The sequence below is a fragment of the Cajanus cajan genome, chromosome 6 (genome assembly GCF_000230855.2).
Source record: "Cajanus cajan strain Asha chromosome 6, NIPB_CcT2T_4, whole genome shotgun sequence".
In the NCBI taxonomy this organism is placed as follows: Eukaryota; Viridiplantae; Streptophyta; class Magnoliopsida; order Fabales; family Fabaceae; genus Cajanus; species Cajanus cajan.
Genome location: NC_138522.1, coordinates 56,099,073 through 56,114,786, shown reverse-complemented (window position 1 = coordinate 56,114,786; position 15,714 = coordinate 56,099,073). Strand labels below are relative to the sequence as shown.

Genomic DNA, 15,714 nt, shown 5'->3' with positions numbered 1-15,714 from the left:
TTGACCAGTGATTTGAAACTATAGAAAGGAACAAATAAAATAAAAATGATTTTATATATAAAGAAGGTAATAATGTTTATATTATGAAGCAAATAAAATTAAATGACTTAGTAATTTAAGTAATGAAATAAAATGTCAGGAGTTGAAATCTTTCATTTAATGGTGGATTGAACATTGTAGGAAATACTCTTTTCAATAATTATTTTTGTCTTTATTTTTATATAAACTATTACACTTTTTTTTATTCATAAATCTGAATTACTTTTTCTTAACTATTCCCTACATGATTTATTTTATTTTAATTTATTTAAAAAATAGAGACCAAATGGAGAAATTATCATTCCTATTAATAATGAAACGTAAGAATTACTTTACTATAAAACTTTCATAAATAATTGTGACTTAATTATAAGTTTTAATAATTTATATTATATTAATATTTTATCCTATACAATGCACATATTAAATATTATATGTAATTAAAATTTATAATAAATTATATATAAATAAATATTATATTTAAATATATAAATCATATTGAAAATTATATAAATGTAAATTTTGGATAAATAATTTATATTGTAATATGATACTATTTTTATTTATGGATAATTTATTTTAAAAATATTAAAATCTAATTTATAAATAATTTTAATAAGTAAAAATTGAATTAAATTAAAAATTATAAAAATTCTTTTTTCAAAGAAAAATTTCTAAAAGATCTTTCATATAAGATAATAATTCATATTTAATATATAGAAATCAATTAAATAATTACATACTTTTTTGACCAATTTCTCGCAATATAGGCCGGTTACAGCCCCCAACTGCATAAACCCAATTAGAGAGTTTACTGCATGACAAACTCTGTTCTTGGAGAACTACATGACATAGATGGTAAACCAACAATTAATTAACTAACTGTAGATTCACTGTTTTGCACACTGAACGTGCATTTATTCAATGGCGATACGGCGGCAGAAGAAATTAAAAGGTGTCCGTGGAGTGGAGTAAGCCATTGAAAGTACCCCAGAAGCTATCAATGTATTTGCAGCCTCAGTGTAGTGAATTCCATCCCAACTCACATACCGAGACCCTTCATGACAAACCTCATAACCAGTTTGCCCACATGGCACCCTTGCGTCAAAATTGTAAGGAGGCCCTCCGAAGCCACAACATGCCATCAGTGGATTTGAGAAACCTAATCAATAATGCATTTACAAAATTATGATATATTTTGTTGAACCATTTGCAGGTCAAGCTAATAAATATAGTTAACTAAATCTGCCAATTATGTAAACATAGTGAAAGCAGAAGAACTTGATTCAGATTAGTATCATAAGAGTGCTTGCTTGGATAAAAATTTGTATATAATGAAACGAAAGTGCTTGCTTGGATTACCATATTTCGCAGCATTTGTGACGAGATCACTTAATCAACATAGACTAGAGTAGCATCCTTCAGTTCAGTTCTTAGTTTCTGACTCGAACGACGCAGCGCTTCATTAAAAATTGTTGCTGCAGAGTTATAATTAGAAAAACATCCAAATGAATCTAGATCCTTCTTCTGAGCCTGTACGAGTACTTTTGGAAGACAGCCCAACGGCCCAGTATTGTGAATCCAAAACTTTCTGGCACCTTCATTATATAAACTCTGCATACAGATAGAGAAGGCAAATATCACAATTTAAGGAGAAATAAAAAAAAATAAAAAATAAAAAACAATGAAGAAATAATAACACGATCAATGTACACTACCCATGTTTCCATCACTGCACCCAAGATTGTTGTTGCAGCTAATTTCAATAAAGGGTGAGCAAAGAGGAAGCAAAAAGCTAGTTACTTGATCACGATCAAGGGGGTGATTGAGGTTGACCCCAAAGGGTTTTTTTACAGACGTGTGCATTGGTTGGCCTAGTTCCATGCCTAACAAGGGCAGTTTAAAGGATGTTTGATAATTGGAAACTAAGGCACCCCTTACGGATTGGATTTTGGTGCCTAACCTTTGCATGCATTAGAAATGAATAGATGTTAAATTCTAAGACTTGCCTGTGATTCTCGGTGCTTGTTTATGTTGACAAGTTGTTGCACTCCCTCTCAATATGGATATAAAGAGTGTTGGAATTGATTAAAATATAACCATAATGGTATACTCTCTCTTTTTGCAAGATAAGAAGAATGACTTGAAATAAATACTAAAAGTTTCCGCAACATACATTATTAAGTAATATTCTCGTGTACCATACATAAATTTCAGCCTTGTGTACCTTAAAATTCATCCATCAAGAGTATATATATCCATACCATATCTTATCTTTTGTCTAAGATTTACAAATTATTGTTACAAGTTTTACATACATGTTTCTCAAGTCTCTCTTTGACTCTAATCTACCTCTCTGACACTCGCTTTTTACTGTCCGCGATGGTATTTTTTCTCTTAATCCTCGACCAGTTCTGTGCCAGAGCCTGTCTCCAGAGTTGTGTCAAAGTCAATATAGCTTTGCTTCATTGTAAATAGGCTACTAACTCATCTTTCTTGTATATAAATGTAACAAGTCCCACATCGGGGAGGTCTCCTCACCAAGGAGTCCTTATAAGGCGGGAGGTTCTCCAACCTCTTGGGCCGGCTTTTGAGGGATGGTTCCCCTCCTTAGCCTTATGCTCGTTACAATGGTGCTTTCGTTGAGAGCCAGCCAAATCGAGAAGGGCTACCCACGGAGGGTTCTGACCATCGGAGGGTTCTGACCGGACGAGAGTTCCGAGTGAAGTACCGATGAGTTAAGTACCGTGGAGTGCAGCCATCGAGGACGCTGGCTTTCGAAGGGGGTGGTAATGTAATAAGTCCCACATCGGGGAGGTCTCCTTACCAGGGAGGCCTTATAAGGCGGGAGGTTCTCCAACCTCTTGGGCCGGCTTTTGAGGGATGGTTCCCCTCCTTAGCCTTATGCTCGTTACAATGGTGCTCTCGTTGAGAGCCAGCCAAATCGAGAAGGGCTACCCACGGAGGGTTCTGACCATCGGAGGGTTCTGACCGGACGAGAGTTCCGAGTGAAGTACCGATGAGTTAAGTACCGTGGAGTGCAGCCATCGAGGACGCTGGCTTTCGAAGGGGGTGGTAATGTAACAAGTCCCACATCGGGGAGGTCTCCTTACCAGGGAGGCCTTATAAGGCGGGAGGTTCTCCAACCTCTTGGGCCGGCTTTTGAGGGATGGTTCCCCTCCTTAGCCTTATGCTCGTTACAATGAATGTAACAAGTCCCACATCGGGGAGGTCTCCTCACCAAGGAGTCCTTATAAGGCGGGAGGTTCTCCAACCTCTTGGGCCGGCTTTTGAGGGATGGTTCCCCTCCTTAGCCTTATGCTCGTTACAATGGTGCTTTCGTTGAGAGCCAGCCAAATCGAGAAGGGCTACCCACGGAGGGTTCTGACCATCGGAGGGTTCTGACCGGACGAGAGTTCCGAGTGAAGTACCGATGAGTTAAGTACCGTGGAGTGCAGCCATCGAGGACGCTGGCTTTCGAAGGGGGTGGTAATGTAACAAGTCCCACATCGGGGAGGTCTCCTCACCAAGGAGTCCTTATAAGGCGGGAGGTTCTCCAACCTCTTGGGCCGGCTTTTGAGGGATGGTTCCCCTCCTTAGCCTTATGCTCGTTACAATGGTGCTTTCATTGAGAGCCAGCCAAATCGAGAAGGGCTACCCACTCACCAAGGAGTCCTTATAAGGCGGGAGGTTCTCCAACCTCTTGGGCCGGCTTTTGAGGGATGGTTCCCCTCCTTAGCCTTATGCTCGTTACAATGGTGCTTTCGTTGAGAGCCAGCCAAATCGAGAAGGGCTACCCACGGAGGGTTCTGACCATCGGAGGGTTCTGACCGGCAAGGGCCGAGTGAAGTGCCGGTGAGTGAAGTACCGTGGAGTGCAGCCATCGAGGACGCTGGCTTTCGAAGGGGGTGGTAATGTAACAAGTCCCACATCGGGGAGGTCTCCTCACCAAGGAGTCCTTATAAGGCGGGAGGTTCTCCAACCTCTTGGGCCGGCTTTTGAGGGATGGTTCCCCTCCTTAGCCTTATGCTCGTTACAATGGTGCTTTCGTTGAGAGCCAGCCAAATCGAGAAGGGCTACCCACGGAGGGTTCTGACCATCGGAGGGTTCTGACCGGACGAGAGTTCCGAGTGAAGTACCGATGAGTTAAGTACCGTGGAGTGCAGCCATCGAGGACGCTGGCTTTCGAAGGGGGTGGTAATGTAACAAGTCCCACATCGGGGAGGTCTCCTCACCAAGGAGTCCTTATAAGGCGGGAGGTTCTCCAACCTCTTGGGCCGGCTTTTGAGGGATGGTTCCCCTCCTTAGCCTTATGCTCGTTACAAATGTAACAAGTCCCACATCGGGGAGGTCTCCTTACCAGGGAGGCCTTATAAGGCGGGAGGTTCTCCAACCTCTTGGGCCGGCTTTTGAGGAATGGTTCCCCTCCTTAGCCTTATGCTCGTTACAATGGTGCTCTCGTTGAGAGCCAGCCAAATCGAGAAGGGCTACCCACGGAGGGTTCTGACCATCGGAGGGTTCTGACCGGACGAGAGTTCCGAGTGAAGTACCGATGAGTTAAGTACCGTGGAGTGCAGCCATCGAGGACGCTGGCTTTCGAAGGGGGGTGGTAATGTAACAAGTCCCACATCGGGGAGGTCTCCTTACCAGGGAGGCCTTATAAGGCGGGAGGTTCTCCAACCTCTTGGGCCGGCTTTTGAGGGATGGTTCCCCTCCTTAGCCTTATGCTCGTTACATGGCCAGATGAGCAGTATCACCAATTCATAGCCACTCTGCGTGAAATATCAGCAGCATGTGTTCCGATATCAATAACATTTATACGTGTACCACCTCTAAAATTAAATATATCATAAGAGGAATAATAAAAGGGTTAAGTTTTTCATTGTGTAAATTATTAAAAGAAGAAAAAAAAGTGACAATTGATTGGTGCATAATAAATAATGCATGACACATATAACTAATTATTTAATTATAAGATTAATAATTTTTGTTATTTTAAATTTGTGAATTTATGATGATTATGGGATTTATAATATTGATATCTTGATTAATTTATTCATATTTAGGATTTATTTAAGCTTTTAATTATTTCTTTAGATTATATAATTACTCGTTAAATTTTATCTAATTAAATTTTTTTCCATATATAGAAGGAATTAATGTTAGAGACACAATTACTAACATTCTCTTTCAGTCTTTCTAATACTCTTTGTACTATTAACTGAAATTAATTATAAATATATTATAAATTTTGATGAATAGCAATACTAAATGAAAAGAGAGATTGATTAAATAAAACTGATAATGAACACTATATTGATCAGGAAGTACCCTATCAAAATAAGTATTCATGTTACTCATTCTTCATATCATGCATTAATCACAAGAAAATAAAAAGAAATGAAACGGGTGATAATATGTGAAAGTTTAAGCCTCATATAGTATATAGTGAGTATATATATATATAGTTTAGTACACCACTGTAACCACGTAGCAGGACTACAAAGCCATCTTATTCATCTCTAAAACATAACTATTAATTAATTAGTAGAAACCAGTTTGGTCTCAAATCCATATAGCCCCAGCATTCTTGAGCAGTGGTACCAATTCATTTCTGACATGCATGCTCATGATTTTCTTAGAGCCACCAATGAATCTTTGCCCTATGAACACAGCAGGAACACTTGGTTGGCACCCCATTTGAAGCAATGCACTCTCAATCTGCTCCCCATTCGCCATCTCATCCAGCTCATGAACAGTGGGGTTTGCGCCAAAAGAACGTATCAGTGATGTCATGGAGTGGCTCAAACAACATCTGCTCTTGCTGAATATCACCACAGGCTTCTCAGCTACCATGCTTGTGATCGTGTCCATGCTTGAAAAAAGTTGAAATAGATAGTGAAACACAATGCAATACAGAAAGAGAGAGAGAGGTAGAAAGCATATATATATAAGAAGGGTCGTGAGTGACTCGTGAGCTTAATTGGCTATGAGCTTCATTGAAGGGTTATTTATAAGCTATTCAATGAGGTGGGCTATACTGTATTGTCGCCACATATAGAAGAATAAGATCGTAGTAGAGATTATTCGGAGGATTCTTGATAACTGTCCTTTTGAACTGTACTGCATGTTGTAGATAACAAGTTGGCTAGCTAGCTGTTAAGGTCAATCTAATAATGAATATAGAACTTTCTTCATGGAGAATAAGATTCATGGTCGTGCATGAGGCATATTTTTCCTTTTTGTCAAATTAACTCACTGTTTATTGAGGACAATGACGACCATGTAAATTAACTGAGGATATAACCAACAGTCTCAAATTTAAGTCTCGAGTATATGCAACTGTATTAAACTCACAAGGAAAGTTTTGTCATCCAGTTCAAACAAGATTAGCTGAGACACTTGCTATCTATACAAAACAAATTAACTCATTATTTATGACACATGCATGAGAGATTTTATCACCGTATGGTAATAATAACAAAATCTAACCTAAAAACGAAACTCGATTTTCTATTTTAATTTGCACAATGAATTTTTCTGCGTTTCTTGTTGTATGTCTGTTTATTTTGGAGCATCTGCTAAGGTTCAAAGAAGTGGACCTAAAACAATTTCATTATGAGATTCGCAGCCCTTTCAATTCAGAAAACTTGAAAGCTGATAGAAGTGATTAGGAATAGAATTAAATGGTTAAAAGCGCAAGATGCGGAAGCCCTCATTAACGAGAAAATCAGCATCCTACATAGTGGCCATGCAAGACCGTATATAACCTTATATTATAGAAATCACACATCCTTTAACAGTTATATCGCATTCATATTTTAAAAGTGATAGGGCTGCATGTGCTGCAGGCCTAAATTAATTAATGTTTTCAACTCCACATAGATGATAAATATTATTTCTGTAAAGTCTTTGATTACACTGAAAATTTTGGGTATAAACAAAAACATGTGGTCTTTTAGATCATTTCCTGGAATGTGATGAAGATTTTCGCAAACCTATCACTTGGCAAGTGAACCAAGTTTCGAAGTAGTATTTAAAGATCATCCTCAGGGATTTGTGTGTATGATTTAAAAGAGAATGAGTTTAAAAATTCAATGGAGTGAAAACAGATTCAAACAACACAATAAGGCAAATGTAGTAAAGACAATGATTAAGAAACAAGGATTGGCTCAGATGCACTTGCTAACTCATAGATCTTCTTAGCATAAATGCAATTCTAATTTCATTATTTCCACGTTCATTAAATAATCCAACAAGATTCCTCAAGGTTGAATCCTAAAGTCATTAAGCTCAAAACATGATTCCTCAATGTTTTGAGTCTATAACACTTCGCATTAAGAACAATAACTTGAACAATGTGACTAACCAAATCAAGTCTATTCCTAGAACAAGAGGTGATTAGGTGCAAGATTCAGTTCGGGTTTTCGAAAGCGTTTTCCAACTGGATTCAAAAGCCAAAAATCATACAACGGTTGATCAAGCCGATATAAGCGTTAAGCGAAGAATCATTACACAAATAATGAGATCAAAATGCATATATTTAAGAAGAAGAGGAGTTAGTAGTTACATCTAACCAATCCTTAAGAAGTTTAGCCACCCATGGCCATTACAGAATCAAAGAGTGAAAAGAAGAAATTACAAAGCAAAGGATGAAGAAATGGAGTTGATCTTCGTTCCCAAAGGATCCAGCTTCCAAGTCTCTGTTCTTCCTTCGTTCTTCCTTCTTCCCAAGCTTTTCCCCTGTTTTTCTCTGTTAAATTCGTGATCCCTCTTCTTTTCCCCTTTTATATTGGCTTCAAAACAAGGCCAAAAAGTAACTTTTATATCCACGGCTGCAGCTGCAGATCCACGGCTATAGCTGTGGAGAGTCCTTCAGGGTGAAGAAACCTCCAAGGCTGCAGCTGTGGTTTCACAGCTATAGCTGTGGCAACTCCTTCAAACTTAAGGAACCTCCAACGCTCAAGCGGTGAAGCCACAGCTATGGCTGTGGATCTCTGGAGTTGGTGTTGGGTCCTGGGTGCTTCCATGGCTTTAGCTGAGAGTCCACAGCTTTAGCTTCAACTCTCTGGAGCTTCAAGTTTGCATTTCAGATTTCCACAGCTCGAGCTCCAGATCCACAGCTATAGCTTCAAGTCTCTGGAACCAAAAATGAGCATTCCAGATTTCCACAGCTATAGCTGCAGAACCACAGCTATAGCTGCAAGTTTCTGACCTTCACAATTTCTCCCTAGATTTCCACAGCTCGAGCTCCAGATCCACAGCTATGGCTGTGGATCTCTGCCTTCCTAAAAAACCTGCAAAAAATAAGGAAATTCCTGAAGATTTTGCTACTACTCCTCTACTCTTTTAGTATAACTTGATTCTTTAAATAAAGAGGGTAAAATAACATATTTAATATCTACAATTACCAAAAAGAGTATCAAAAAGTTGAGTGCAAATCATGCATAAAAGACACTCAACAGAATGTACCACGGATCCTGCAGTTGACACTCGTATTATGACTCAGAAGTCAGAACAAACAATGCAGCAATGAAGTATATGCTTCTGTGGATTATAGCGCATAACAGTATCATATACACATTTTGGCTACTTGCATTAGCAAACAGCCTGGTATGGTTGATAAAATAAAATGGGACGGAGCCAGGATTTCAATACTGGGGGGCCGAGAATTGGAATGATCAAATGAGGCGCTACATTTTTTTTAAAAAAAAAAAATTCCAAAGTGATACCACATAGCAGGCCGTACCAGAAGTCCAAAAGTTGAATAAAAAAATAAATTTGGGTTATTCATTTAATTATACATATGAGTTTATATTAAAAATAGGGGGTGCCATATAGTAATATATATGTATATAAAAAAAAATTAAAATTGTTGGGGGCCGTGGCACTCGTAGGTCCCCCCTTGGCTCCGTCCTTGAAAATAATCACGCCCTTTAAACATGCAGTCAAGAATTTAATTGTTATATCTGTATATATGGAAGAACATAGAGAGAGGTCAAAAATTCTTATTGTCTTAAAGAATTAAAATCTAATTTTTCATGAAAAAAACTTGCATTAGCAATAATATTACTTTAAAAAACAACCTCTTTAAGGCTCTGCCTTGTTATCATATAATTTGGTTCTTTAAATGGGAGGAATAAACAGACAAAGTGCTTGACAACTTGCGAAATAATGAAGGCAAACATCATATATATATATATATATATATATATATATATATATACCAAGATATATCATCAAATTATTCTGTTGTTCCATTTAATTATGAAACCAGAGAGCCTGCGATGAAGCATTAATTTCTCCATGTACGTTTCTACACAAAGGCGGCATTTTCTAAAGTGGTGATCATCAATCATTTTTTTTTTCATTGGTTCATATAGATGGGTTATTCCCGCAACTAAAACCTGACACCTCTATTCCAATCGTTACCACCTCAACCATATTGTAAGTCTACATCTGTATGGTTTGATAAGACGAATATATGGCAAAAGTTGTTGAGATAGAGACAAAGATATAAAGGGAATAAGAATATATAATAGTTGTGGTGTGGACGAGCGTGACTATTAACTAATGAATACGAAGACGGTTTTCAGCATACAGTGCTGGATTACAGATTAAGGAACTTAGATATTATCTCTCTTCGATAGTTCCGACCACGATATATGCTTCAACTTTAACCCTTTCCTAGATGCAAAGAGCTTATATTCCTTTGATTAACTCTTTGAACATATTAAAAATATGGTCATTTTACATGGCAATCTAAAATTATCTATGATCAGTAAAATCATTTGCATTGATCACAACGGTACAATGTGCATGTCAACTTCACAGGATTCTGTAAGTGGAATCTTTATCTGAGTACAATTTGTTTGTTTTCTTTTTAATTTTTTTCACGTGGTAAACTTTGGGATAGATAATAACCGGTGAATCACCATACGTTAATTTCAGCTATTGCTCTAAAGAATATGCTTCTTCTACACCTCTTGTTTAACAGCATGTCCATTGGTTTAATGGACTAACATGTTTCTCTGGTTGAAAATAATTTGGCTATTAATCGATTAACCAATGCAAAGTGAAATGCTATCAGCATATACAATGTTTTTAGCACCCTATTTTTTGAATAAAACCTCCGAGAAATTTAATAACAAATAAAACCCACATTAGTTAATTTAATAAAACTTACATTTCACCCAGAAATGTAGAATATGTTTAAAATTGTCAACAAAAAAAAGTTTCTAAATACCTCAATACATATTATTAATCAATGATTTAATAAAAAATTCATCATCACAAATTAATACACCTACAGTACACCACCAGTTATTTAATTTCAACGTGGTTAATATCAGTTCGTTGATAATAAACCCACCAAATTTAGCTGCCAATTAGGAGAAATATACCTTAATAAACTCCAGTGTGCTTTGCTTTTTATAAAAGCAACATACATACAATCCTTAACTTGATGAATGGTGACTTCATTCAGCACAGCTACAGTGCCAATTCAACAGGTCATTCAAATCTCATTTCATTTGAAGATTACTAAAGCGCTCCACATTAGGTAGATGCCTCGAGCATTTACATGATCATCACATAATCATCCACAAAATATTAAAGTACAGTAATGAAATGTACAGTTATAGCCATTTCAAAATCACAACTGCGGTTTCAAGAGACCTAAAGCCAAATGCCTGGCTGTAAAAGAAAAATGATACAAGGCAACTTGATAAACAAGCATCCCTGTGATAATATATATGCCCCCAATTTGATCATGCTGGGACCACAGAATTATAATGCTCTCCTAGGCCAAAAGCATGCTTATGATAAGAAAGCATGATACTCAAATTAGACAAGCCAGTGCCACCATCAGATTTATACTCTTTGCCCATCTCCACATCTGGGAAGGATCCTGAAAATATCATAATATGCTTCTTCAGGCAGTGAGTCAAGGCACCAAGCTCTAGTTGTCCTCCCCATGTAGCTGTGGACTCCACATCTTTACAATAATTTTCAAACTTTTGAGCAAGTGATTCATCAGAATCATCATCTTCAATTAAATTCTCTGACAGAAAAAATGGAAGGAAATCAGATGTATTCTTTCTCATGTAAGCAGCCACCATTTCTCGAAGTTCTTGGTATGTATAAGGAGATCTACCCCCAGAGAGGAGGGCCAGCTGATCCTCAACAGCTCTATAGAGGCAGTGCCCATCAGGCTTTATTTCACAAACAGTCAAACCAAGAGGCTTCAACTTCTTTTCCAATTTCTCATTTTCAATCATTCGATTACTCACAATGTCACTCTGCTCTGCTTGGATCCTCTGCTCCCTTTCTGCTTCTTGTTGAGCTCTTTTGTCTCGCCTCTGTTTGGCCTTGCTGACCTTTGTGTGTTCAGGTTGACTAGTAACAGACACACCAGCTATGGCCTTCACCAAAGTGTCCAAATTGCTCTTTTCATTTCCATTACCACTGCTATAGCCTAATGCAGCCAATTCTTTGGCTTGTTTCTCCTTAAGCTTAGCAGAAAGTTGAGAAACCTCTTCCTCTACTTGCTTCTTCTTAGATTTCTGCTCAGCCTTGCTACCTCTAGCTGCAGCCTTTTTCATCTCAACTTCCTTTTTCTGCAGCTGCGATATCTCTTTCCTGAAAATATGTGAGTCATTAGGGAAGAATATGCATTGCATTAAGACACAAATAACACATACCTTAACATTCAAGTTACGATATTGAAATGTAAACCAATAATAAATAGGGATTTAATAAAATAAATAAATAACAAACCAGGTATTTGGAAAACAAAGAGCACTTGAGGCTCGTCATTATTGAGTAGGTGCTGTCAACCATGCAAAACAAATGTAGCTAGCAGTGCCAACGCAAACAGTTTATTCAAATAGGGTATGGCCATGCACATGTTAATTTCAACTATCTTCTCAACTAATAAACCTTAAATTATATAATGCAGGATTGTATGTACTTCATAGCTGTTGCCTTGCCAGTGGAAAGTGGCAATTGGCACAAGTTGTCAAGAAGCCAAATGCTGAAGGTGCTAACTTTAGTGAATGAAGAGATCCTTCAATTTTATTTATTTTCAAAAAATAGAAAGAACAAAAAGTACTTTAAACTATTTGAAAATCTAAAGAACCTAACTAAAACTCTTGATCACCTAGTTTTCTTTGATATATTAGACAACCAATAAACTTTTTTCATTTAAGGTGACATCAATAGGACTTTCTTTCAGCAAGTTCTGTCTTTGTTTGAAAAGAAACACAGGTTAAAAAGAAAGGGAAAAATAAGGTATGTGAGAAATATCCAAGCATTAGCTAAGAAAAATATGGATACTGTACCACAGTAAACTCCAAAATCGACAAAACACACCTTAAAAATTGTTATGGAAACTTTTTTTATTGGTGTTGGAATGGTATTCTAGGATTGAGGATAAGAAATATGCCAAGGGAGGTTTTGATAAAGGGGGAATGCCTTGCAGCAATTTCAGGCACTCTCCTAGGTGGCAACTGGCCTAGATCTATCTAAGCACGTGGCCATTTTCCCACCTTCCTTGAACTTCTGGATGGTAGTAGGGGAAATTGACATTATATCAATGACCAGATAAACCATGAAGCTAATAACAACCATATTAAAAAGTTGAATTAAAAAGAAAAAAATGGAAAAAAGAAAGACTTAATTCAAAATATATTAGATCAACAGAATGAATCCTGAACCAAATATGTTTTTAATTCAATATCACTTGCGTACATGATTATCCAGCCCTCCATCTCCTTTAATCTACAGAAGCCACAAACTAGCAGCTCTTCTAATTGTGTTTGTGATATAACAAAATTGGTTAGGCTATAGTGCTGTAACTGATGTCTGATAATATGAATCTGCCATTAAAATCCTTTTATCTTGCTTAGCAGAACAAAGATAAACTAAGGGAATGACTTAGTACTCCAGATTCCAGAATGGATAAAGCCCATTTGTGTTGAGTTTTAGAATCCATCTCTATGAGCATCTATGTAAGAGTAAATACATTCATAAAAATGGTGAGAGCTTATGTTTTTAATCTTATGAAGAGTGAATCACCTGTGCCGTGAAAGAATTTCATCAAGAGTTTCCTGCCTCTCAGATGTTTTGTCTGAAATCACTTCTTCATGTGTTTGCTCCCCAATTTCTTGGGTATCCTCCATTGGAGCAAACCTAAGATAAAAATAAAATCAATGGGAATATTTTACAGTGATAAGAACTCATAAACAAGCCAATCATCATAGTTGAAAAATAAAATAATGAGGTCATCTAATGGCACCAACAAGATCTTCAAAACCCTAATGCATTATTAAAGTCTAATTATTCAATATCTAACTCATGGAAACATGACTCACATGCAGACGGTTCAGTGCAAATTATAAAGCCATAACAACAAATTCCCAAAACTAGACAGCTAATCATTAATTAACAACTCAAAGTTGATAATGTCAGTAAATATAGTGTTATGTGCAGTTCATCGCCATCTTAAACATGTTTAAATATCAACTACCAATTCAAACTTGTTCATTCATAATTCTAACTATTGCATTTGGGGAACAGATATTTTACAGTGTGAACATGCAATCAGGGTTTCCACCTACAAACGATGTGACCACACTTGCGGAAATCCGCCCTCAATAATAAATAAATTAATTAATTACTGGATTGACGCAAAGCCACAACCGATTCAGGAATCAAATTTCAGAATGAATTTCAAAGTCCATTTTCAACAAAAAAAAAAATGGAAAATGAATTTTCACAATCAAAGCTACTAAGAATTGAATACAAAAAAATACAATTAAACCCAATAGTATTTCAGAAGAGAGGGATGTGAAAATACCAAAACCCTCAAAGCTGAAATATCCGATCACAAAGTCATTACACACGTCAAGATAGCGTATAGCGTAAAAGATTAAAAATTTAATCAATTTTCGAAAAAGGGCAGTTCACGATAGCATTGGCAAAAGTTCCCGCATGAATCTGTTCATTGATATGAGAAAGAAATGGAAAGAAAATGGTGTATATGGCATGAGTTAAGAATAGTGAGAATAAAAAGGAAAAAAAAAAAAAGGAAAGAAAAAAGAGTTATTTAGTGCAGAAGTGGAAGACGAAGAGAGGGTTCTTACCTAGCTAGCCCCTACGGCGGAGACGATGATGATTGTGTCTCGCAAATGACAAACTCGAAACACAAGGAGAAGCCACGGTCGTGGGCTGGGTCCATTTCGCCTCTCTTGGGCTTGGAGTTAACATGGCCCATCAACATTACATTCAGAAAATGAAACCATCATCATATAATATAGTATTTTTTTTTCTTCACAAAGAAAATATAATTGTAATTTTAGTAAAAATTACACTCATCTTCTTTAAGGTCTGTTTAGATTAAACACATATTTTTTCTAGTTTTTAAAATTGTGAGAAAAAGATTAAATAAAAATAAAAAAACTAATTCATATTTTAATATTCATATACATATTTATCTTTCATTTCTGAATTATATATAATGTTACGTTTTTTTATAAACTTTTTTACTATTCTTTAATTATTAAAATAATAATTTTTTAGTGTTATTTGAAATTATTTCTTAAAATTAATATACTTTTTAAACTATAACACATGATATTTAAGAACACATTTCTTTTGATAACCATTTTTTATTTCTACTTTTATATTGATAGCTTTGTTTTTAGTCGATAGTATTTTAGTACGTGTATTTAATTGGTTAAATATTCATTATATATAATTAAAATTTATAATATATATCATATTTGAATGTATATATATATATAAAAATTATTTTTAAAATTAAAATTAGTATAAAATATAAATTATATTTTATATTTAAGATAAATAAATATATTGTTTTAAAATTATTGATAATTTGTTTTAAAATATTAGATTTTATTTTTTAAATAAATATAATAAATAAAAAATTGAATTATATAGAAAGAGAGAAAAAAAATCACTCAAAATGCTATTAATATAAAGGGATATATAGGGGTTGATTGTGAAACTTTCAAATCTTTTTTCAATGTAAATCGCGCTTCTCTTTTCGTTATTTTGTAGATAGTGAATGAAATGTGAATTACTCACATTTTAATTACAAGTTACTATTTTATTATTTTTATTTTTAAATAAATATAATAGAGACATATCTCTAAATGTATATAAAGAGAAAAAAATATTATATTTTATGGTTTCCTAACTCACTTCATCTTTTAATAAAAGAAACTTACTAAGATAAGTATATCATAATAGAATAATTATTCTATTCTACTATATTAGATCTTGAACAAATCCTTGCCAGATTATAGACACCTCTTCTAGAAATTGCAGCTGTTGTGAAACTTTTTTCTTTTTGACAGTCTATGGCTACAATACAAAGGTGCTCCAAGCTATACGTTTGGGTTGTTGTGATGTTGACTTAGTTTTGTGTTCCAACATCTTGAGTCCAATGATGGCATTGATGGAGAACATAACTTTCCCTTGTTTATCTTTCAATCTGTGTAATTCAGCATCATCATTTCTAAGAGGTGATGTGGTCTCATTATACACCCACTATCTCTCACAAAATTCATGACCTCGGAGTATAGAGTTATGACTCTAAGCACGTCCATGACATGTTATAATTTTTGGCTTGACCTATTACTTACACATTTG

The 15,714-nt window shown here is 35.8% G+C and overlaps 2 protein-coding genes and 1 long non-coding RNA gene across 4 annotated transcripts; all 3 read right to left on the bottom strand.

The window, feature by feature from the left end:
- Window positions 1-741: 741 nt before the first annotated feature.
- LOC145959157 (uncharacterized) lies at window positions 742-3,729 on the bottom strand. Its single transcript, XR_014434903.1, has 2 exons — window positions 1,402-3,729; window positions 742-1,201 (listed from the first exon to the last, which is right to left on the bottom strand). It is a non-coding gene; the product is annotated as an uncharacterized LOC145959157 (long non-coding RNA).
- A 1,723-nt stretch (window positions 3,730-5,452) lies between these two features.
- LOC109795770 (monothiol glutaredoxin-S6) lies at window positions 5,453-6,033 on the bottom strand. The gene has a single exon (XM_020355304.3). The coding sequence runs from the start codon at window positions 5,911-5,913 to the stop codon at window positions 5,605-5,607; it is 309 nt and encodes a 102-aa protein (XP_020210893.1). The 5' UTR covers window positions 5,914-6,033; the 3' UTR covers window positions 5,453-5,604.
- A 4,518-nt stretch (window positions 6,034-10,551) lies between these two features.
- On the bottom strand, window positions 10,552-14,324 carry LOC109796604 (Cysteine proteinases superfamily protein). 2 transcript variants are annotated; one of them, XM_020356303.3, is made up of 3 exons: window positions 14,184-14,324; window positions 13,117-13,230; window positions 10,552-11,679 (listed from the first exon to the last, which is right to left on the bottom strand). In XM_020356303.3, the coding sequence occupies exons 2-3, from the start codon at window positions 13,218-13,220 to the stop codon at window positions 10,809-10,811; spliced, it is 975 nt and encodes a 324-aa protein (XP_020211892.1). In that variant the 5' UTR covers window positions 13,221-13,230; window positions 14,184-14,324; the 3' UTR covers window positions 10,552-10,808. The 2 variants fall into 2 exon arrangements, with proteins under 2 accessions (XP_020211892.1, XP_029126944.1); XM_029271111.2 differs by lacking the exon at window positions 14,184-14,324 and adding an exon at window positions 13,898-14,062.
- Between the last annotated feature and the right edge of the window lie 1,390 nt (window positions 14,325-15,714).